This window comes from Aulonocara sp. 'chitande type north' Nkhata Bay, linkage group LG5 (assembly GCF_057382095.1).
Source record: "Aulonocara sp. 'chitande type north' Nkhata Bay isolate Kocher_YH1m ecotype deep benthic linkage group LG5, A_spYH_male_GT1.1, whole genome shotgun sequence".
NCBI lineage: Eukaryota > Metazoa > Chordata > Actinopteri > Cichliformes > Cichlidae > Aulonocara > Aulonocara sp. 'chitande type north' Nkhata Bay.
In genome coordinates, this window is record NC_141348.1 from 13,701,845 (window position 1) to 13,724,043 (window position 22,199).

At 39.3% G+C, this 22,199-nt stretch overlaps 3 protein-coding genes across 3 annotated transcripts; 2 read left to right on the plus strand and 1 right to left on the minus strand.

Moving 5' to 3' along the window:
- Window positions 1-69: 69 nt before the first annotated feature.
- On the plus strand, window positions 70-3,707 carry avpr2b.1 (arginine vasopressin receptor 2b, tandem duplicate, 1). The gene is made up of 2 exons (XM_086291421.1): window positions 70-1,142; window positions 1,617-3,707. Exons 1-2 carry the CDS (start codon window positions 278-280, stop codon window positions 1,823-1,825), a joined length of 1,074 nt encoding a protein of 357 aa, XP_086147547.1. The 5' UTR covers window positions 70-277; the 3' UTR covers window positions 1,826-3,707.
- A 7,100-nt stretch (window positions 3,708-10,807) lies between these two features.
- LOC147329960 (uncharacterized) lies at window positions 10,808-14,953 on the plus strand (the record flags this gene model as incomplete). Its single annotated transcript, XM_086291113.1, has 11 exons — window positions 10,808-10,976; window positions 11,515-11,540; window positions 12,082-12,114; window positions 12,211-12,300; window positions 12,712-12,783; window positions 12,893-12,981; window positions 13,094-13,196; window positions 13,462-13,564; window positions 13,644-13,696; window positions 13,824-13,902; window positions 14,124-14,953. Coding segments are annotated over 11 exons (1,371 nt in total), but the record flags the coding sequence as incomplete, so codon positions are not given.
- A 1,883-nt stretch (window positions 14,954-16,836) lies between these two features.
- Window positions 16,837-19,936, minus strand: LOC147329961 (uncharacterized). The gene is made up of 5 exons (XM_086291423.1): window positions 19,782-19,936; window positions 19,584-19,680; window positions 19,107-19,217; window positions 18,492-18,658; window positions 16,837-18,158 (listed from the first exon to the last, which is right to left on the minus strand). Exons 2-5 carry the CDS (start codon window positions 19,671-19,673, stop codon window positions 17,111-17,113), a joined length of 1,416 nt encoding a protein of 471 aa, XP_086147549.1. The 5' UTR covers window positions 19,674-19,680; window positions 19,782-19,936; the 3' UTR covers window positions 16,837-17,110.
- Window positions 19,937-22,199: the final 2,263 nt, after the last annotated feature.

A 22,199-nucleotide genomic window follows, 5' to 3' on the forward strand; every position in this document is an offset into this window, starting at 1 on the left:
TGTTTCTGGCACTGTGAGAAATAAATTTTTCTGTGCTGGAGTGAGATTGCTCCTCCCTCCCACAGAGATGAGACATAAAACCCGCTGATCTCCTTTACTACCGCTCTCTGTGTATGAAGAAGCTCAACAGTTGTTCAGCCCGTGTCCCTCCCACCGTCGTTTTTACATTTCGATGAAATCGCCAAGAGTTTTCTGTATCGTTCGCATGCCGCCTCTGCCGCTGGATTCACCTGGAGTGGTTATTTAATCCCCTCTGTGCTGCGCTTGGGTTGAACGCATGGCTTGGATCGGTGTAAATATCAGTAACGTCTCTTCGGAGAGTGCACTGATTGGTGACGATCCTCGGGATGAGCGCTTGGCGCAGGTGGAAATCGCCCTTCTCGCCATCATCTTCATCACAGCGGGGATCCTAAACTTTGGGATTTTGCTGGTGCTGTGGAAGCGCAGGAAGCCGCTTTCCAGAATGCGCGTCTTCGTTTTCCACCTGTGCGTCGCTGACTTGGTGGTCACATTTTTCCAAGTCTGCCCCCAACTCATCTGGGACATCACCGACAGGTTCATCGGTCCAGATGTGCTGTGTCGGGCGGTAAAGTACCTGCAGGTGGTCGGGATGTTCGCCTCCACGTACATGATCGTAGTGATGACTATAGATCGGTACCAAGCCATCTGCAATCCCATGGTAACTTTCCAGAGGCGCAGGGCGCGCTGGAACGGTCCGGTGTGCGCCGCCTGGTGCGTCTCCGTCCTCTGCAGCCTCCCGCAGGTCTTCATCTTCTCTCGGGTCGAGGTCGCTCCCGGCGTGTACGATTGTTGGGCGCAGTTCATCGAGCCGTGGGGACGGAGAGCCTACGTAACCTGGACGACTTTGGTGATATTCGTCCTGCCAATTCTCACCGTGATCGTGTGCCAGGTGCGCATCTGCCGCGCAGTGCAGCTTAACTTCCACATGAAGACGCACCACGTCGGGAAAGCGGTCAGCAAGCCTCCGTCATCGAGGGCCAGCAGCGTGGCAGGAGTGTCCAAGGCCAGGGTGAAGACGGTGAAGATGACCGTGGTCATCGTGCTCGCATACATCCTCTGCTGGACACCTTTCTTCACCGTGCAGCTTTGGTCTGTCTGGGACGACGAGGCACCCACACAGAGTAAGAAGACAGTGATCCCACAACACGCAAAAAGGGCACAGTCTGACATAAAAGTCACTGGAAAGCAAAAAAAAATTGTTATTACTGCAAGTTTAAGTGGCTACAAACGCCATCATGCTCAGGAAAACAATAGAGGAGGAAACTAGAATTTTCTGCATAATTGCTTTGAACTCATTCCACTTATACAATCCCGTTACATTTAATACATCCAGTAAATTACATTATTTCTAACATCTACACCTTAAAATCTCTTAGTATTACAATGAAAGTGAACTTTAAAAGTGAAATTACGAGGGACGGATGCCCTCTCCACTTGAATGAAGTCACTGTAATCGACAGACAGTACATTAGGTCAAAGGTTAATGGTCCTTAATTTCACAAAGCATCAACAGATAACTTAAAATAGCCACAAATCTGTAAGAGACAACCAAGCCCAAATAAAGTGACTCTCATGTCCTCCTCCTCTATCTCCAGGTGCAACCTTCACCATCTTGATGCTGCTTGCCAGTTTAAACAGCTGTGTGAACCCCTGCATCTACATGCTGTTTAGCGGAAAGCTACCCAAAAGGGTGGTCAGCCTGCTTTGTGTAGGTCAGCCTGACCTGAAGGAGTCCATGCAGGAAGAAGCCACTGTGGTCAGCTCCATGTACATCAGCCTCAAGAGCCTATCGGACTGCAGATGAAAGCCCCGATGATCACACACTGATTACACCTCATTTCACATGGTGTGAAAGTACGGCTCCCTCATGGTAAAGACTGAAACTCTTCTAATAAGTGTGAAGGCAAACAGCCTAGCAGTGTAATGTTCCTACTCTACAGATGATCACTGCATACAACGCTTTCATACAGAAAATGCCAGACACACGATCTTGCACATCACATTTTGAAAACATTTTTCAAATTAAAAGAACAAAAACAATAAAAAAAAAAATAGCTGTGACTGAAATATGTCCTCAAGTACTGGATAAATTCACTAAAATCCCAAATTTGACATTCGTGGTGCTCAGAGGAAGAGTCTCTCTGCAAGCACTAACCTGAGCTTGAATATTACTTTGACTTTATTAGCAGGAAATGCTCAGATATGAATGGTCTCCAGCTGATAATAACTTGAGCAGTAGCGTTTTCGTCTGGCACCGTTATCAGGTAGGAGTTTTATTTTGTCTGAGACCAGCTGACGAGTAAAAACCTCGAAAGCCAATAATCACATCCCCACCAGCTTCAGTTGTGATTTGATTAAAAAGACTGTGGTGTATGACTCAAAATGTTGTTTCTGATATTTTACTGCGTTGAATATTTTCCACAAAAAGGTTGTTTATCAGCTGATCTTGTGAAATGTTTCACCTAAATGCGATTGTTCCCATGTCTGTGTTTAAATATCTCGTATGTCATCTGAATTAAATACTTCAAGCTCCTTTTACGCCCATGTGTACATACGATCATGTGTATGACAGTGTCCGACCTACACTCGGTGGCTGAAATAGTTAACAGGCGACATCAATAGTACTTATTTTCAGACACTCTGTGTTCAGTGCCCCTAGAGAGTCATTGATACATGTTGCCATTTTTCCTTTCATCCCCCAAGAATCTAGGGCTGTGATTTCTGATGACTTGTTTCTTTCTTCCCATCAGCACCGTCACGTTGAGAAAAGAAAAAATCCCTTTGGATTTAAAGCTCAACTGTTTATTTGCACTCGGAGGCCTCGGTTACACATACTTCTGTTTGCTCACTTTATATTTAGGCCTCAAATTTTCTGCTGAAGATCACTTAATAGCGTTTCCATCTTCCACGTGGAGGATGGAATGCAAGCGTATGTAATTATTCAATCGTGCGCTATATATTATTATGCAACATATCATTAGAACTCACGGAGAGCGAGGTGGGAAAGATTAGCAAAAACCCAGCATGCGGCACATCTTTCTGAAGCGAGCGGTTGAAGATGTGCATCTTCTGTGTGTAATTTGCTAGCCAGGAGAACTTAATAAAACATTTCTGTGAAACATCATTACGGCCACAAGAAATGCGCTTCTGTGCTTTCATTAGGCTGCACAGACAAATCCGACACAAATTGTCCAACAATAAATCTGCTTTTACCCTCATCAGCGAGCACCCAGCAGGGACTCGGCAGGGACATTTAACAGTAATAAGAACAACGGCTGCTGGGCGCTCGTGAGGTCATTAATATTTAAACCAATCAGCGCACCCCCTAAAATATAAATGGTTCCCTACACCAAGACCAAAAGTTCACCATAGAACTTGATAAATAAAAATATTGGCCACCCCACTTCAGTTTTCATGCATTACAGGGTCGCATTTCAGTTCTGCTTGGTAGTGTTTATAGTATAAAACACTATGACGTGTCCTTATTCTGGGATTATACTGACCACATACCCAGCATTCAATTGGAAATTACTTACAATAACTGACATAAAATAACGAAACACTGACAGCTCAGTAATGAAATATATAAAGGCCTACTTGTAACAATTGTGTGTTGTCTAGAAAACCTCAATAAAGTTTGTTTGTGCTGGCCTGTGCTCCCTGACTTCAGTTTCTATCATCACATTCATCCGTCGTCGAATCCCAAAGCTATATTAATGTTCTCCAGTGTCTCATGATTGGTCACAACATTTAAACTACTTGTACATGAGGGCATTAAAATAGACATGACTTGAAGGAAAAAAAAAATTATGCACCAAAGTCAGCACACATGTGAATGTGATTAACTCGTCTGTTCACTGTGTTATTCATCTCCGTCCTTAAAAAAAAAAAAATCAATCTCCGTCCTTTAATGCGAGTATTGAGCTGATTATTCTGTCTGATATTTGCTACTTTTGCGTCTTCTTTGAGGAAGCTTGAATGTGCATGCGTTAACTACTCACATCAGCGAAAACGATAATTATTACGAAGGTTCACTTTTTTCAGCATCCTCCTGTCTGTCTCAGATGTGTTTCAGCAAGAGTTTTGCAGATGCTCAAAACATTCTGCGCATTAAAAACGTACCACACCTGAGTGTTTTTGGGATATGTAGGAAATGAGCACATCTCAGCCATGTTGCTCAGCCTGACTGTAAACAATAGAGACAACTTTACCTTTGGTCTGTTAGAACAACAGAAATATTTCTGTGATCCAGCCCCTGGACAGGGCTCAGCACAAACAGTGGCCACATGAGGCCATTTTCATGTTTCCATGTTCCTAACAAGCTTGAAAGCCATTATTTGCTATGACCACTTTTACTCTTCAGCACAGTCTGAGCTCTCTTATGTAAGCTTTTCTTGTCTTTTTTCAGTGCTGTGTCAAACTCTGACAGTACCTTTCTGAGTTTGTAATTCCACCAATTTCGACAAGGTCCCCAGCACCACTGATTGACATGCAGCTTGATACCATGATGCTGTTGTACCTCTCTCTTGACTTCCCCAGTTAATGATATTAACAATGATATGAAATAAAAAGGTGAAATTTGGATCAATCACTCCATAAGCTCTTTTCAGCCCAGTGCTTTTGTAATTTGGCATACATCAGGGTTTTTTTCCCGTTTCCCTTCCATTCAGTAATGGCTTCTGGACAACCACCCTTCCCCTGACACCGAAGTATGCCAAGTTTTCAGTTAATGGCTCTTTGGGAATCACCTTATTGGTGCATCAATACTATTTTATGAGTGTCAAACTGTGTTATCGTTGACACTTTTCATAGATTTATCTAAAGAAAGTGGATATTTTTTCCAACATAGTAACAAAGAGTTAAAAGATACAATTTAAAATTGGTTCTCTGCTAAGTTCTCTGTTCATTGCTTAAGTTAAGGAACCTTGTTTATTACTGAATGATTTGTAGGTCATTGGTGGTCTAAAAAGAAGCAAAAGCAAAAAAACACCCCCCCCCCCCCCCCCCCCCGAAAGACCTTTAGAAAGCCTGCACAACTATTGCTTAAGACCACTTTAGAAATCTGAAGAAAATCTGGCTCCTTGGAAAAAAGCAAAAAGAAAGAAATGTGGGTTTGCTACATTCGGCTTTACTATAACTAAATCAAGCCTTATACGTGAAAGAATGACTTCTAGTCTCTTCCTCACAGGGAGGTATGCAGTTTACCGACTTGATAATGGTACATACCCAAAGCCAGGACACGTGTGTGTAGGTAGCACTGAAAAAACATACCCAGGCTTTCTGTCTTCACCCAGTCAAGCCAATCTTCCCTGGCAGAGATCTTCAATACGTCAGACAAAAAGCCTTAAATGACCCAGACACTTGAGATCCAATATGTCTATCTTTGTCACCACAATCGATTCTATCACTGAGCACAGTGTGTGTTCAAGAGGCATTTAAAATTTTCTTTCCTGCCTTTGTCTTCTTAAGGCTGTTGACGCCAAAACACGTAAATCTCAAAAGGTTGATTGAAGAAGGGTGTTATGATCGGGCCATTTACCATATGGTGGATGACAAATGCATTACTTAACAAACCACTTCATGTGCACAGAGAATAAACTGCTTGTGTCCTACAATTTAGAACAGATTTGAGAACAAAAAGCCTCAGAGATGTCACGAAGACACAGAACATATCGTCAACATTATAAAAATAATAATAAAAAAACACCACACTTAAGTGATACCTCATGTTCATATTGTGCGTGAGCGCAAATGTGTCAGGGCGTGACTCCTGAAGATGTTTGAAACAGTTGTGAAACTGTGAGTGTGAAATAAAACTTGGTGGAAACCACAAAAACTTCAATTGTTATGGATTACGTCTGGAATTTAAACAGAACCATTTCCTTACTTTCTCCTGTCCTGATGCAGTGAGCCAGTAAACACAACAAACAGACAGAGCACGTGCAGAACAGTGTATACCTGAGATCTATTATAGCATCCAGGACATGTGTCCAGGCTGCTGTCATTAGAATACCATACATAATCAAACAGATGTGCATTAAGGTGCTTTACAATACAACACTTTCCCATCACATGTGCCGATGATATTTGAAATATGGGAAAATTGCATTGGATTATGTAATGGAAGGAAGAGGTGTTTTGATCCAGGTGTGTCATTGTCTGAGGGCTTTTGCTATTGTCCAAGCACGAGTTTCTAATTAAACTTTTAAAGAAAGTGCAAAGATGAATAAAGCGCTTTATAATTCATGTGCATGACCTCAGCTTGATTAAAATAAAATGGGGCTGTGACTCCATAATGGCTGCTAGTCCCAGGAATAGGTCTGTCTTCTTATTATGGTCCATGCCTGAGGGGCTGTGTCCATTTATCAGAGCGGCTATTAGGCCCAGATAAGACAGCTCTATTCAGAGGCTTGAGGGAAGCGAGGTCAGGAAGTTCCAGTGTTGTTAGTATACTTAGCCTATATAATATGTGGAATATGCAATGTGCAATGATATAACCTAATTTTTGTGTTTATAAGAAGCTTAATGTTGAATGTGATCCCATTATTATAACAAGAAAATTTCATACAGATAACAGTGGACTGCTGCACATCTTACTCAACTGGTCTGATGTTCTTCTGGAGTCTAAAAGGTGCATAACACATATTATTGCTGAATAAATGATGTATTCAAAATTAATTTGAAAATCAAGAATACCTGTTTATCAGAGTTAGTAATGTTATGGGCAGGGTCTGCCGTGCATCTCACCCTGTGGTACTCCCTCAGGACACTAAACAGATGAGAAAACAGAGTATTTGCTATTTAAGATACTGCACTGTTTATTGCTTATGAATCATATATAAAGAATTGATGGCACAAATCATCTGAACTCCTTTATTCCTTTTCTTCATGATGTAACCACTGATTTTATATAAAAGATGTGCAAACCCAATAACTTAACAATGCCCATTGGTTGTCAATGAGTGGCACTTTTAGCATTTTGGTCATCACCAGGTTAGTTTACAGGGGCCACAAATGACCATATTTGGACAAAGAGGGCCGTACAAATGTAGGTATCTGATAACTAATGCAGATGAACAGTTTAATTTAGTAACATTAAAAATTTACTCACCAAACTCCCTGCATGCTTAGCACCCCACAGTAGGCCATATTATTCATCTGATAACTCCAATAAAAATGCTCCAAATGCACTGACAGCACAAATAGGATGCAAAGATTGAGTTCAGTGACTGGAATAAGCAGTGGTGAGGCCTAGCAGACAGGCAACTGCTACAGTTTCTTGTCTCAGCATGCCATAGATTATTAGAGCATGTGCACCCCTAACCATAAGCATTACCAGCGTCCGTACAGTTGCGTTGTCACGTCTTTTTTGAAGGACGTTTATCCACAAAAGCCATTTTTGTACCAGGTTTTTTACTGCTGTGAACTTGTGCATTTTAACAATGGAAAATAAGCGAATTGACTCAATTCTGAATTCAGCCTCAAGTGGCCACTTGAGGAATTGCAACCTGTTGATCATTTCTTTTTTTCTTTTTCTTTTTTATCCCACTTGATTGTATTCTTTCTAACACATGACTCAGATGACCATCAGGTGGAATAAAGCAAATAAGTAAAGGAGATTTGTTCTTCAAGTATATGAATATGATATACCGGCCACTTTATTAGTTACAACTAGCTATCACTGGATTCGTCTCCTTTCATCTTCAGAAGTGACGTCGTTGTTTGTGCCATAGATTTAACAAAGTAAGTGGCCTGTATTTGTATAGCGCTTTACTAGTCCAACTGAGGACCCCAAAGCGTTTTACACAACCAGTCATCCACCCATTCACACACCGGTGATGGCAAGCTACATTGTAGCCACAGCCACCCTGGGGCGCACTGACAGAGAGGAGGCTGCCGGACACTGGCGCCACCAGACCCTCTGACCACCCAGTCTTGCCCAAGGACACAACGACTGAGACTGTCCAAGCCGGGGCTCGAACCGGCAACCTTCTGATTACAAGGCGAACTCACAACTCTTGAGCCACGATCGCCCTGAAGTGCTGGAAACATTCCTCAATCTATTTTACTGAGCTCTGGTGACTGTGGAGCTGACCAGTTGGAGCTCAGTCAATAAGCATACATGAAGTGTTGATCTTTCTAAGTGTACTGTGGCTAATACTGCATGATGTGTGTAGTACTTTGAGGCATTTTAAACCTATAAAACATGTTTATAATTGGTGCTCTTTATAATTAGGTGGCCTTTTGGTTAAGCTTCACTTGTTTAACCCTGTCTTGAGATAATTCAATGCAAGAAAGAACAGTCTGTTTTGCTGTAATTATTTGTCCTGCTTTCAGTGTAAAATGGCAACAAAGAGGTTTATTGTGGCAGCAATAAAGGAAACGCTGCTGCGTCATAAACAGTTGCTGTTTCATGGCAGAATAAGGAGTAAAAAACAAAGCTACTGTTAAATTAACTGCATATAACATTTGCACTTTCTCTGGAAAGCCTGCAGGAGACTGCTGTAAACTTGAGCATTTTAACATTTGAAAATAAGTGAATTGACTCAATTCTGAAGTCAGCCTCAACAGAACCTTGGCAGCTTTTCAGCTTCATCAAATTATTTCAACATAATTCGTTCAACAGTAGATTTTTGATTGATTTTAAAAAATAATGTCTAAAATCTTAAAACAGAATACTTGTGGAAATGGAAACAACCGCAGCTCAGGACTCATTGTGAACAAACTGTATTCTAACACTTTTTAGACCTTGTCAGTCGTAGCACATCCTCTACTGAACACCATCAATGTAATTAATAGACAGTCCCTGAAAAGAATTTGATGGGCTTTGAATAAATGAATGTTCAAACCTTACTTCTTACAAATGAGATGGAGAATTCATTATGAATCTGTGATACGCACTGATCGTCAGCTTCATCTATTACACCGTTTGATGACTGCCTCGAATGCCCCACTGAGTTAAAGCGAGCACGGGTTGAATATTGATACAGATCTTGGCAAGATATAAGAGAAAATATATGATCAATACAAAGACAGCATGAGGATGTCAATCCTCCCTCGACCGTTGTAGACTTTGCACGAATCAGAGCGGTGGGATGGCAATATAATAAGACATGAATTCCAGATGAGCTCTTTCACACCTGAAAGCCTTCTCGCCATTAAAGGAACTTATTTATTTATTTTTTTTCCCTACACAGAGTGATTTTTCTTTTTTTTCTCACGACAAAAGAATAATCGCTCTCGCTTTCTTTTATCGTCACTCACATATGAGATGTATCCACTCTTTGTGCATTTTATAGAGCCACTTCCAGAACAGTGAAGAAGAAATGGCACTACTACCTTTTTTGCAGACACTAAATCAAATTATGCACCAAAAAATGAACAACGGTGACACCAGACCACAAGTTTAGCTTTAAATGTTGTGCAATTGTGTATGTATGTAATTCGGTCCCAGGTCTGTCTTTCCTATCAAGATGTCTTCATACTGAGGCTTCTGTGTTCTACTGATAACAGATAATTTCCCCTCATCTTCATATATATCATGATTTACTTAGTGTAAGCTGCTGCAGTAAAAAGTGAGAGGTCTGTATCCTTGTCATTGTTTTTCAGGTGTGTTGTCGCTTCAGAAAGTGTTTTACCTGCACCTCATTTCTTCACTCTGCATCGAGGTTGAACTGAACTGCTGTCAAGGGGAGGCGCGTGCCCAAAAATGAAGCACCAGCGAAGCTAGATTGAAATAGCTGCTGCATATAAATGAACAGGATGTACTCTGTGGAGCAAGGGTTTGTGCATGGCTGACTGAGTGCTGCACAGCAAACATTGACTTACATTTAATGCTTGTGAGGACTGATGTTTTAAACAGAGTGTGGTGCACAGATTTTAGCTTCATTGACAAGATTTCTGCTCTTAAGTTTTCATTTACAAACTCTGTTTTTCAGCTCCCCAGTCTGAGCTCATTTAATCTCCTTATTAAGTGAGGGAGTCGATCATCACAGTCTGCAAGGTGGCTCTGAGACACCGCTCCCACTCACCCACTCAAAGCTTTTTCACACGGGTGTATTTGATAAGCACATTAACTGTGGTTCCCTGTCACTGTGCAAAAGTCCCGAGTCACCGTTCATTTCTTAATGTCTCTCTTGGTTCGTCGGGTTCAGTATCAGAGTAACTTTTGGCTGCTTCTTCAAATTTGATATTGAGCTAAAAAAAAAAAATGCTGACTTTTAGCCAAGTTAAAGGCTTCTTAGAAAAATGCAAAATTTTGTGGTTTTACTTCTTGGCTGCTGTAGTCGTCATTTCGCATTCTCTTCTTTGTCTGTTTTTAAGCAAATAAATAAATATATACAGTGGGGCAAAAAAGTATTTAGTCAGCCACCGATTGTGCAAGTTCTCCCACTTAAAATGATGACAGAGGTCAGTAATTTGCACCAGAGGTACACTTCAACTGTGAGAGACAGAATGTGAAAAAAAAAATCCATGAATCCACATGGTAGGATTTGTAAAGAATTTATTCGTAAATCAGGGTGGAAAATAAGTATTTGGTCAATAACAAAAATACAACTCAATACTTTGTAACATAACCTTTGTTGGCAATAACAGAGGTCAAACGTTTACTATAGGTCTTTACCAGGTTTGCACACACAGTAGCTGGTATTTTGGCCCATTCCTCCATGCAGATCTTCTCGAGAGCAGTGATGTTTTGGGGCTGTCGCCGAGCAACACGGACTTTCAACTCGGACGATCTGATTTCCTCGTGTCAGCATTGTTCCCACATCATCATAATTAATGTTGTTCCAGGTTCAACATGGCAAGTGACCAATCACCTTCTTGTGACGTCATTCCTTTGCGACTTCGAAATACCCGCCTTCGAGTATTTCGAAATACAAGTGAAGAAGCGAGAAACCGCCGCCTGTCCGCCGAATTTGAAGTCAATTTAGGATACTTTCCTTTAATAAACGGTAAGCATTATACATATGTTCCTCACTTGGCTTGCTGTTTGTTTGCTAGTGATAGGCTACTTGACGACAGCATTAGCTAACCAGTGTTCTCTAGACCAGCGTTCCCCAACTTTTTGGGTGTTTCGTGGTCCGGGGGTTGGGTCAGGCAAAATTGCAGTAGCTTCCCTGATCATTTTACAAACATAAGTGAAGAGAATCTGGACTAAAAGGCCTAGACTTATGGTTGTGTGCTGAATCTATGAATCAAACTATCACCTGGAAACATAATTAACTGGTCCATAGCTGTGAAACTGGACATGAGTTCTTGATTCTATGGAGATTAACAGTAATCCAGAAATTTACAAATTTGTCCTGGTACATCGCGTAAATGTTGTCCCCGGGACATCGCGTAAATGTTGTCCCTGGGACATCGCGTAGATGTTGTCCCAGGGACATCGTGTGATAGCTTGTTAATAATAGAATGAAAATTATTGATTGTTATTAACTTGTGAAAAAGAAGTGTAACAAATCCACATGTTATGTTCTTACACCCTTACAGAAACTGTGACTCCTTCACAATGTCAGGTAAATGTCAACTCATGTTGAATAATCAACCAATCAAGCCTTTTATTATCACATGCAATGTTACACGTACAACTGCAATGAAAATTTCACCCCCTTCTGACCATACATATATTGCTTAAACATCACATTGGGAAGATAGGTCGGAAACAGTTAGGAAGGTCAGAAAACAATTTAATTAATAGATGAGGGGAGAGGAGGAGAAAAAAGAACTACAACCAGACAAAGCTCCTAGAAGACTGAAATGGATGATGGTTGCAGCATGCAAAAAGAAAATGATATCTGTTGACTACAGCATATGCTTTCTCACAGATTACCTTGTGGGAGTAGCTGGACCAAACTATTGGTATTTCAAGTTTGAAATCCCTGTTTGACCAGACTAACATTTCAGATGAGGTACCTCTTGACATAAAAATCCTTTTATGTTGTCATAAAACTAATGTTAAATTCTGCTTTAAATACACTTTATTGTACAATTTACTTAATGAATCGTATTCCTTAGTTCTGTTTTTATTTATATGTATTTATTTATTTGTTTTATAAGGTAATAGATGGCCTAATCTATTTGCAGTGTGAGGTATGTTGAAAAGCTTTTTTGATCATAATGACATAGCATGTTTACGTTTTTTGTAATGTATTTGAAAACATAGGTGTATTTATGTTATTTTTATAGAATTTCCCTCACATTTATCCAATACCAAGCCAAATCACTGGAAAAATTTTGGATGGGTCCACAAGAGCACAAAGTGCATACTTTTTGAAGGTATGACTTGGACTGTGGTAACTATGTTCTTATCACAAAGGGTTTATAAGTTGCCACTATAAACAAACAGCATTTTCCAAAATTGAAGCCTTGTCAGAAGAACCTGAAAAATACCTTTCTGAAACCTTTTCTGTGTAAAGACTTGCTCAAAAGCAATGCACACAGATTAAAACATTTCTGTCTTGGCCAACTGATAAAGAACACCAAAAATTGAGTGGTGCGTGTTGAGTCTGTGGTCTTGATTTGTTTTGTACACACTATAGAAATTAATTAATGTAAACAAAAAATGACACTTTCTATATGTTTGTGTATCTGCAGAATTAATTACAAGTCTCACCTGACAAGCTTTCGCAGTTTTGCAGTGTCATTCTTGACAGAAAAACATACTTGTCACATTCTTTTTATTTCCAGAAAAACATCTTTCAGATGTATGAGAAATTGATTGGAGCCTGTCTGGAAAACGGCAGCCACTGGACCTTGTTTTTTAAGTTGCACAGATTTTGCACTCTCTCTTGTGCATGATACTTTTCAGTGTCCCTCATTAGGAAAGCTCAAGGCCCAAGCCTACCATATCCATCTTTTTACAAAACAGTTTTGTGATATACCCAAGAGGACCATAGTCTATATGAATTCATTTGGCGAGTCGGAGGTCAGAAAAAGTGCGGTGTTGAAAAACTGGAGGTAATTAATTAACATATTTAACATAACATATTTAATTTAATTGAAATCATTACCGAACGTGGTTATTGATTTCTCTATATGCTTTTTATTTGTAATAACTGCGATCTCTCAACTCATTTGCTTCAGCAAGAGGCTGCGCTGGAGAGTGGACCTTGTCACATGTGAGCCACCCACATCAACAGGATGGGAACTCATGTGGAGTGCATGTCATAATGGTACTGAAAACTATAGCTTTAACCTATATAAGTAATGTTTACATTTTTGCCTATTCAGTTTTTAAAGCCTTAGAGGCAGGATGGTAAAATCTCAATTTTTTTTGTAGATTGAACCATTTCAGCAGTAATGCTTTGCTTTGGTTGCTCTGTTTTTTTTTGTGTGTTTTTTTCTCGGGGGGGGGGGTTAAAAACAAACAAACATTTCTTTGTTAATCTAATTCTTTTTGCTCTTTTTTTTTTTTTTTTTTTCTTCGTCAATTATTAGTTTGCCCAATCTCTCATTGACGGTAAAACACAAGTGGAGGAGTACAACACTGAAGTCACAAAGCTCAGGTCCCGACTTTGCCACTACTTATTTTCCTCAATAGGTAAAGATAAAATTAGCCGCCTTCTTTTTCTCTAACATTGGAAAATGTAACTTGTACTTAAACAAATTATATTTTGCAGATCGAACTAGGAAGTGCAGTCAGTGCTGGTGTGTGATTGCAGCCAAAGACCGGGTACACTATGACATGTCCTTAGCCATATAGATTGTTTATATAATGGACTTTGTTCATTTGTTTTTTATTTGTTTATTTCTTCTTCTTCTTCTTCTTCTTCTTCTTCTTCTTCTTCTTTAATTCACAGGTGCAGTGCCAGAAATGTGGTGCCTACAAGCACATGCGTTGTTCAAAGTCTGGTTGTGGCATCTGTATCTTCTATGAGAGTAAGTCACAATATAACTAAACAATGTCCAAAAATGTTTAAAGTGAAAATTTTTTTCGTAATTTTGCCTTTGCACACCAGGACTGTGTTATTAAAGTGGATGTTTCAAGATCCAGTTTTTACACAAAACTATTTTAGACATAACTGTGTCGTATTGTGGGGATTTCTCTTCACAATTAAATTGATATAGTGCTGTTTATATCATTCTTCTTTATGTAACAGCACAGTGCAGCACAGCAGAGGGAAAGGAGTTGTGCAGCATAGTAGGTGGCTATACAGGAGGAGCAATAGAAGTAGCCAGTGAAGAATGTCATCAGGGAAAGCATCAGGCAGCGAATGACAAAGGAAAAGTTCCTAAGGGAGAGAACATCTGCAGCAAATCGACAAGTAACAGTGAGATAGGAAGACTGACAGTCAGAGATGAAGGTACACAGACTGAAAGAGATGAAGGTACACAGATTGAAGACAATGAAAAAGAAGCAGAAGTATACAGCACAAGTCTGAGTACAGATAATGCTGCTGCTGATGATGTTGACAGGATCGATGCAGATACAGAATTCCAAACTGATTCAGAAGGAACTAGTACAGTTTACAGAGTGCATGGTCGCTTATCTGTACCAAAAAAGAAAACCTACACAATAACAGAAGACGAGATCAAGCGCAGAATCAACGCAGAGAACATGTCAGTTCATGTTTTCAGAGGTTTGATTGGGGTAGGTATACATTTCGTGATTTTGATGTCACCTGAAATAAATCCGGGTTACTCGTATCAATGAAGTGACAATGTGGCTGGAAGTTGTGCATTTGCTGCAACATATACACAATTACACCATGTAAACAAAAGCATTTAACTTTGTGCGTGTGTGTGTGTGTCTCTCTGCTCTTTTGGTGTTTGCACTTTTTCTTTTTTAGGGCCGTAAAGCCAAACTGCCCGCAATGATTCTTGACAGGCCTAAGAAGGCCAAAACTAAAGTAACAGTGTTTAGTGTTCTGAGTGAAGAGGAGGCTGGGGAGCTAGCCCTCGGGTTTGCCGGAAGATTGGCCTGCGATGTCACAACAGACATGGTCTGTAAAGGCAGCGACCATTCAAGTGCTGATATGACAAAGTAAGTTAGTAAAACAATATGAAAGTTGTATCTTTTTTGGTATTATTTGTCATTTCCCCGTATTTGGGTTATTGGTGTAACATTGTTAATCTTACTTTCTAATAACAGACAGACTCTTCTCAAAATCCAACACAACCTTAAACAGGAACTGACTGATTCCTCAACCTTCAGTTTGCTGACACACACCTTTGGCCCCGCTGCACTGGATTCTGTCATTTCATTCCTGTGTGAAAAACTTGATCTTGTCTCTTAAATAATGAAACCTTTTGTGACTTTTGTTTGTTCTGTAAATCAGAATCTTGAAAATTGTTCACTGTTGTTCTAAGTTTGTGTTAACTATTTGGCAAAAATGATTGGTTCCTAATCCAAACAGCATAATGACTGTTCTAACACACATCTTAAAAATGCTACAAAGAAAGAAAATTATCACATATGTTTCAATATGAATGTAATTGTGTCACACTCGGTTTGTAGTAGCGTTCCTGTTTTATTTTGAGTTTTGGTATGTTTACACTGTTATTTTTGTTTCCCGTGTGTTCGTCTTCCCTTATTAGTTTTACTGTATTTAGTTAGTCTGATTTAATAACTTATAATTATTTACTTTCCAGTGTGTATATATGCTCCTCGTTTGGATTATTGTTTGTTTGAGTTCTGCCTGTCTTTTCTATTAAAGATTTGGACTTTTGGACTATTAGTGGACCTCGTAGGTTTTTATTCTGTGCAATTGGTAATTGACTGGGTTTAATTTAGTGGCCTGGAAAACAGGCCGGAGGGGTCTGGTCATTTTAACCCCCTAAGACCCGAAATCTTCCATGGCATGCATTTTTAATTTCTCTTTGATATTTGGGCCGATTGGAACCCGATGAATGTAAAAAGAAAGAATTACCAGGTTTTGTTTGTTTGTTTTTTTTTTTTTTTTACCTAATTTTTGTTTCTGAGAAAAATGAGAGCCACATGAGGACATTCATTTGAAATTTCGATAGAACAGTTGCAGTATAATGTCCTCGTAACTGTATATCAGGCGCTTGTTGATCAAGATTTAGTATTTTGGTCTAAATAACCCAAAATGTGATGTCCACATGTGTGGACGCCAGGCTGGAGTAAAGTGTTAGAGCTATTTATACCTATGTAAACTTTTATACACTGGTTTTTACCTGTCTTGTTTCAGAAAGGTTTAAAAGGGTAATGTCCACAGTTTGTTTATTTATTTGTTTGAATTCCACATATTTTATTAAAGTAATTGAGCTTGAACACAGAAAAAACTGAATCAAATAATCACTTGCACTATACTGAAGTCTAATCTACTCTGAGCTAATGCCGGTTTCCAACACTAATGATCGGGTGAAGGAGAGAGATGAGGGTGTGCACGGCCACTGGTGCTCTTATCCCTGTTCTTTGTGATACAATCCAACAGGAAAGCAGTCAAACCCTTGGACATTAGCCAAGTTAACGTTCACAAATATATACACACAGAGGAACTCTGAGCCCCAATGTCAGCATTAGCACAAACATGCCACTTCATACCAAATCTCAGTGTGAGGTCAGGTGTTAGTCTCATTCCATTATTCTGGCTATATTTTCTTACTCATTACTATTAAACTTATACTTAAGACTAACTATTAACAAAATCACACCCCAATAACTCTGTTATTACACTTTGTATTTAATCATAAAAAGGCTGGATGTTGAAACCTTTTACTTCTATTTTGTATGAGCCGGGGGTTCTCAACAGCTGATACTCTATGTCCAAAAAGTGACAGGTATCGTTTTATGGAGCAAAAAATTTAAGAGCGCATATTTTATAAATAATACCAACAATTACAAATGCAGACCTTTAATAGTAATAAGTAATCCTTTATTTATAATGCATAGCAATATAAAAATAGTAACATATGAAAATATTACAATGGGCACAGATGAATTTGTATCAAAAACAGCAACCAAGCCAAAGTAATGAATAACACACATAAATAACAACTGCTTGAGAGAGCAAACAATTTCTTTTCATCTGTTCCTTGGCAGAAAGTTAAGACAGCTATTCAGCTTTAGGTTTCAATAAACAGAAGTAATGGATGCAGTCCCTTTGAAATGTCACACAAAAGTCTACTTGTGCATATACTTAGCTTTAACTCTTCTCTTTTTTGTTTTGTATTCCAAAAGGTTTTCATTTTCTCCAGAGGATGTCTCTCTTTCAGTGGTTATCGACTGTTCACATTCATTTTCACAGACTGCTGGAATGTCGATGCTGGCCGAACGTTTCTTGCTAGAATACAATGGCCTAATTTTGCGTGCATTATCTGTCGTCTTTATTTCGTACTGGCATATACTTTTGCCTACTTGTTTTGTTTTTAAGACATTTGTATGCAGTTCATCTATCATTGCAGTAATGCCCTCTGGAATGAATGCCCACTGTTTAACTGTGTCTAAAACAGCATTTAGTTTTCCAACCGCATCTTCTGTGCATTTTTTGTCTGTGCTTTCAACTACAGGAGTGTCATTCAAAGTTGATAGAGGACTTTTCAGAGAGTTTTTCATTTGTTTAAAATGGCTACAAGCCACCTTCAGGCAAGCACATGTGTTATAGTGAGAGAACGTACAACAAGTGCACTGAAGTGTTTCAGCCGATGCAAAAAAACACAGATTTCCAAACAAACTTGGCATTTTTATCACTTTCAAGTCCTCACAGTGTACAAAGTAATGCCTTTCTTTCACTGCAATTCTTGCCAAGGTAGAAATGTCTGTTTCCATGTTTGGATAGATGTCATTGTCAACCTCTGCTAATTTTGCAAGTAACACTAGATGCTTGCAAAGAAGTCCTCGTAAGCCATATGTACAGTTGCAGTAGGACTCAACAGGGCAGACATCATACACTATGTCTTCTCTTGACTCAGATGGGACTTGATATGCATTAACTCCATGGCTGTTCTTGACTGTAATTTTAAGAGCCCAACCACTTTCCATCAGTCTTGAAGCAGAGTCTGAAACTTGAGACAAGGTGTCAGCAAACCTGTTTTTCATGCGGCCCACATCTTGCAGGGTTTTTATGACTGAGAAGTAGTCGTCGGCCTTCCCTAGGAGCACTTCAATCAGATCATCCAGACGCCTATTCGTGTAGCCAGATAAAAACTGGTATTTCAGGCGGTGGAAAAATCTGAACAAAAGTTATTTGAAATGATTAGTAACTGTAATTGAAGGAATTTAAAGTTTTAATCAAGACTGTATTATTTTTAAAAAAAATTGGAATACCTATTGCACACGTCTTTTATAAAGGAATGCTCTGTGCCGGTTTAGCTGATTTAGGCAAATCCACCTACTCTGTTTTTTGTTGTGATAACATAAAAAACGCTGCTAGAATTTAAAGGATTTGCCTAAAACCTGTTCTGGCAATGACATGAAGAACCTACTCAGTTTAGCCTCTTGGACTAAAGCATAATATCTTTTTTTCAGCAATACAATCGAATGAGGTCAAAATAATAAATCATACCTTTCAATCACATTGTTTGTTTCAGAACGAGCGTGACTGAACCGACGGCTGTAGTCACACCACATGTGGCCAATGCCTTCCCAGTGCTTCTGAAAATACTGGCACACCAAAGGGTATTGCTTAAATGTCTGGCAGAACTCTGCTGATGTGGCTTTAAAGTCGTCCTCCTAAGAGAATTGGATGCAACAGAATATATTTCAATCCATTTAACAGACCTATTGAAATCTTTAATATTATGTATTGAAGCCCTTTTCCTTTTATTGAATAACATTAAGAATTTTAAGTTATTAATAATATGTCGTGTTTTTGTATTAAGAAGCAATTATTTCTTCCCTTACAATGGCTAAGAAGGAACACTAAACCTATAAGCATATTTGGTTTCAGCATCTGTCTGTGAAAGAATCCCACTCACAAGTTCTACTGCACAGTGGGTGACACAATGATGGTCTGCACAGCTTAAGTACTTGTTTTGATAAGCAAGATAAGAAGCCAGTTTTAGAAATTGTTTCAAAAATCTATTTTGTATATCTCTGTAACTTCTTTTAGCAACTGAAAGTTATTATGCTCATAGTGTAATCAAGAAATCAAAATGTGAAATAGACAAATTACACTTACAGATGTGCAAGCTTTCAGCTTACAAAAGAAAGAAATGATTTCATTTCTCTTTTGGGTGTTAGAAAGCCCATGGACCCCAGACTCTGATTTTGAAAGCCATCGATTAACAGCCTGTGAATGTAAGAGAAAAAAAGTTAATCTGGAGAGAGAGACAGAGGAGCAGCTGTACAAAAAGCATAAAAGAAAGCTGACGTCCAAAAATAACTTTGTCACTCACTGGACAAGAGGACCTGTGCATTACAGAAATCAACCAGGCAAACATATTTTTAAATGTCAAAAAGAGCTTTGAGAAGCAGCCACCAGAAGATGAGTGCACTGTGGTCTTAAATGAATGGACAAAGTCACTCAACATTTTATCCCTTTATATTCATTAACCTGAGTAGGTGAATATCACAATGAGGCAAATCATAACAACAGGACCCTGTTGTAAAAATGTGTTTCAGGTGCATCTTAGACAACGTGAAAAGAAAGGTTTACCTGCAAGACATGGTACCAGCATAGAAGGATAGCTGACTCTGGAAAAACCTTCTGCAAAGCATTTATTTCCGCAAAGTCTTTGTCAACCATAAATGCTCTACAGAAAAAAAGAAAACACTAAATGAGATTAAACAGTATGAAAATGTTTTTGCTATCTCAAAGCACCACTTCAATGCCAAATTAAACATTTCAACTCACAAGTAGATATATAAAATACTGCATACAGCCTATAGGAATAACTTTAACAACTGGAAAGGAAAGTTTTTTGCAGCCCATGCTGCAGCTATAGCATTAGATTCTGGCATGTTATAACTTTTTTGAAAAGGAATTATTTCAAAATTAATAGCTGTCAATGTATTTTTAACCTCAGGGAAGTTGGGAAATGCTCACAAACTATTCCAAGAACAGTTTCCAGGGTTTTCTGACTTTCGTTGCTGACAATAGCATAGGCCACAGGGACTCCATGCCCATGATCATCTCTTACAACAAGTGTGAATAAGGGAAATGAATACTGGTTAACGCAGTGCATGGTGTCAACAAATACTAACTGTTTTGCACAGTTCTCCATGTTTGATTTCATTACAGGTGTCTGCAAAACAATCATTAGTTCTTGGTCAGATGTGTATGGTTGATAGAAGAGAACATGTTCTTGATGTTTTCCATTAAGTAAGGTATGTACACTTTGACTGTCTCCACAGTTAAAGTGCTTCTTCCTCATCATGCAGGTTCTAACACTGTCAATGTCACGTGGTGTGACAAAATGCTCTCTGTTGTGAAGATCTGTGTCCATGTTCTTTGGCCCATTTACGACATTCGGTTAGTATGATGGCTGGCTTAGTTCCAAGGGAAAGCAGTTCCTCAATCTTCCTCCTCAAATCACTGGAAATATTGTTGAAATGTGCGTCTTTTGGGTCCGAAGGATCATGCCCATCATGCTTATCATATGTACGCTGCACGATGACTGTGTGGTCTTTCCAACATTTGAGTACTTTAAATGAAACATAGGCCTTACAGCCCACTGCTCTGTAGCTGTTTCGACTTTTTTCCCCAGCTCTGATGCAGTTGAATTTGTAATAGTCTCTTTTCCTGTCTTTACCTGAGGCAACATTTAAACATTTATAATGTCCATGAAGGGTTAATGAGTTCAATTTTTCTAACACAACACTGAATGGGTCCTCCTGGCATTGTGACACATGCACACAAAGTTGTGTGTCTTTTCCAGTTCTTTTTTTTTCGTCATTCAGAACACTTCTTCTAATTATATCGTCCATTTCTGGTGGAAAAATAACGAAGGTTTAATTAGTCAATATTCATTAATTCATTTTAACTTGTTTTGGTTTTTTTTGCAATACAATGTAAATTATATATATATATATATATATATATATATATATATATATATATATATATATATATATATATATATATATATATATATATATATATATATATATATATATATAAACTTTCATATGGTATGTCTCTGGCAACTTTAACATGATGTCCCGGGGACAACATTTACGCGATGTCCCGGGGACAACATTTACGCGATGTCCCGGGGACAACATTTACGCGATGTCCCGGGGACAACATTTACGCGATGTCCCGGGGACAACATTTACGCGATGTCCCGGGGACAACATTTACGCGATGTCCCGGGGACAAATTTGTAAATTTCTGGATTACTGTTAATCTCCATAGAATCAAGAACTCATGTCCAGTTTCACAGCTATGGACCAGTTAATTATGTTTCCAGGTGATAGTTTGATTCATAGATTCAGCACACAACCATAAGTCTAGGCCTTTTAGTCCAGATTCTCTTCACTTATGTTTGTAAAATGATCAGGGAAGCTACTGCAATTTTGCCTGACCCAACCCCCGGGCCACGAAACACCCAAAAAGTTGGGGAACGCTGGTCTAGAGAACACTGGTTAGTTAATGCTGTTGTCAAGTAGCCTATCACTAGCAAACAAACAGCAAGCCAAGTGAGGAACATATGTATAATGCTTACCGTTTATTAAAGGAAAGTATCCTAAATTGACTTCAAATTCGGCGGACAGGCGGCGGTTTCTCGCTTCTTCACTTGTACTTCGAAATACTCGAAGGCGGGTATTTCGAAGTCGCAAAGGAATGACGTCACAAGAAGGTGATTGGTCACTTGCCATGTTGAACCTGGAACAACATTAATTATGATGATGTGGGAACAATGCTGACACGAGGAAATCAGATCGTCCTTTCAACTCCGCCACAGATTTTCTATGGGGTTGAGGTCTGGAGACTGGCTAGGCCACTCCAGGACTTTCAAATGCTTCTTACGGAGCCACTCCTTTGTTGCCCAGGCGGTGTGTTTTGGATCATTGTCATGTTGGAAGACCCAGCCTCGTTTCATCTTCAAAGTTCTCACTGATGGAAGGAGGTTTTGGCTGAAAATCTCACGATACATGGCCCCATTCATTCTGTCCTTAACACGGATCAGTCGTCCTGTCCCCTTGGCAGAAAAACAGCCCCATAGCATGATGTTTCCACCCCCATGCTTCACAGTAGGTATGGTGTTCTTGGGATGCAACTCAGTATTCTTCTTCCTCCAAACACGACGAGTTGAGTTTATACCAAAAA

Coding starts and splice junctions, on each gene's coding strand:
- avpr2b.1 (XM_086291421.1), top strand. CDS start 278: ATGGCTTGGATCGGTGTAAATATCAGTAACGTCTCTTCGGAGAGTGCA. Junction 1,143..1,616: donor CGACGAGGCACCCACACAGA/GTAAGAAGACAG, acceptor CTCTATCTCCAG/GTGCAACCTTCACCATCTTG.
- LOC147329961 (XM_086291423.1), bottom strand. CDS start 19,673: ATGGTTGACAAAGACTTTGCGGAAATAAATGCTTTGCAGAAGGTTTTT. Junction 19,218..19,583: donor GCTGGTACCATGTCTTGCAG/GTAAACCTTTCT, acceptor TTACATTCACAG/GCTGTTAATCGATGGCTTTC. Junction 18,659..19,106: donor AGCTGAAAGCTTGCACATCT/GTAAGTGTAATT, acceptor CAATTCTCTTAG/GAGGACGACTTTAAAGCCAC.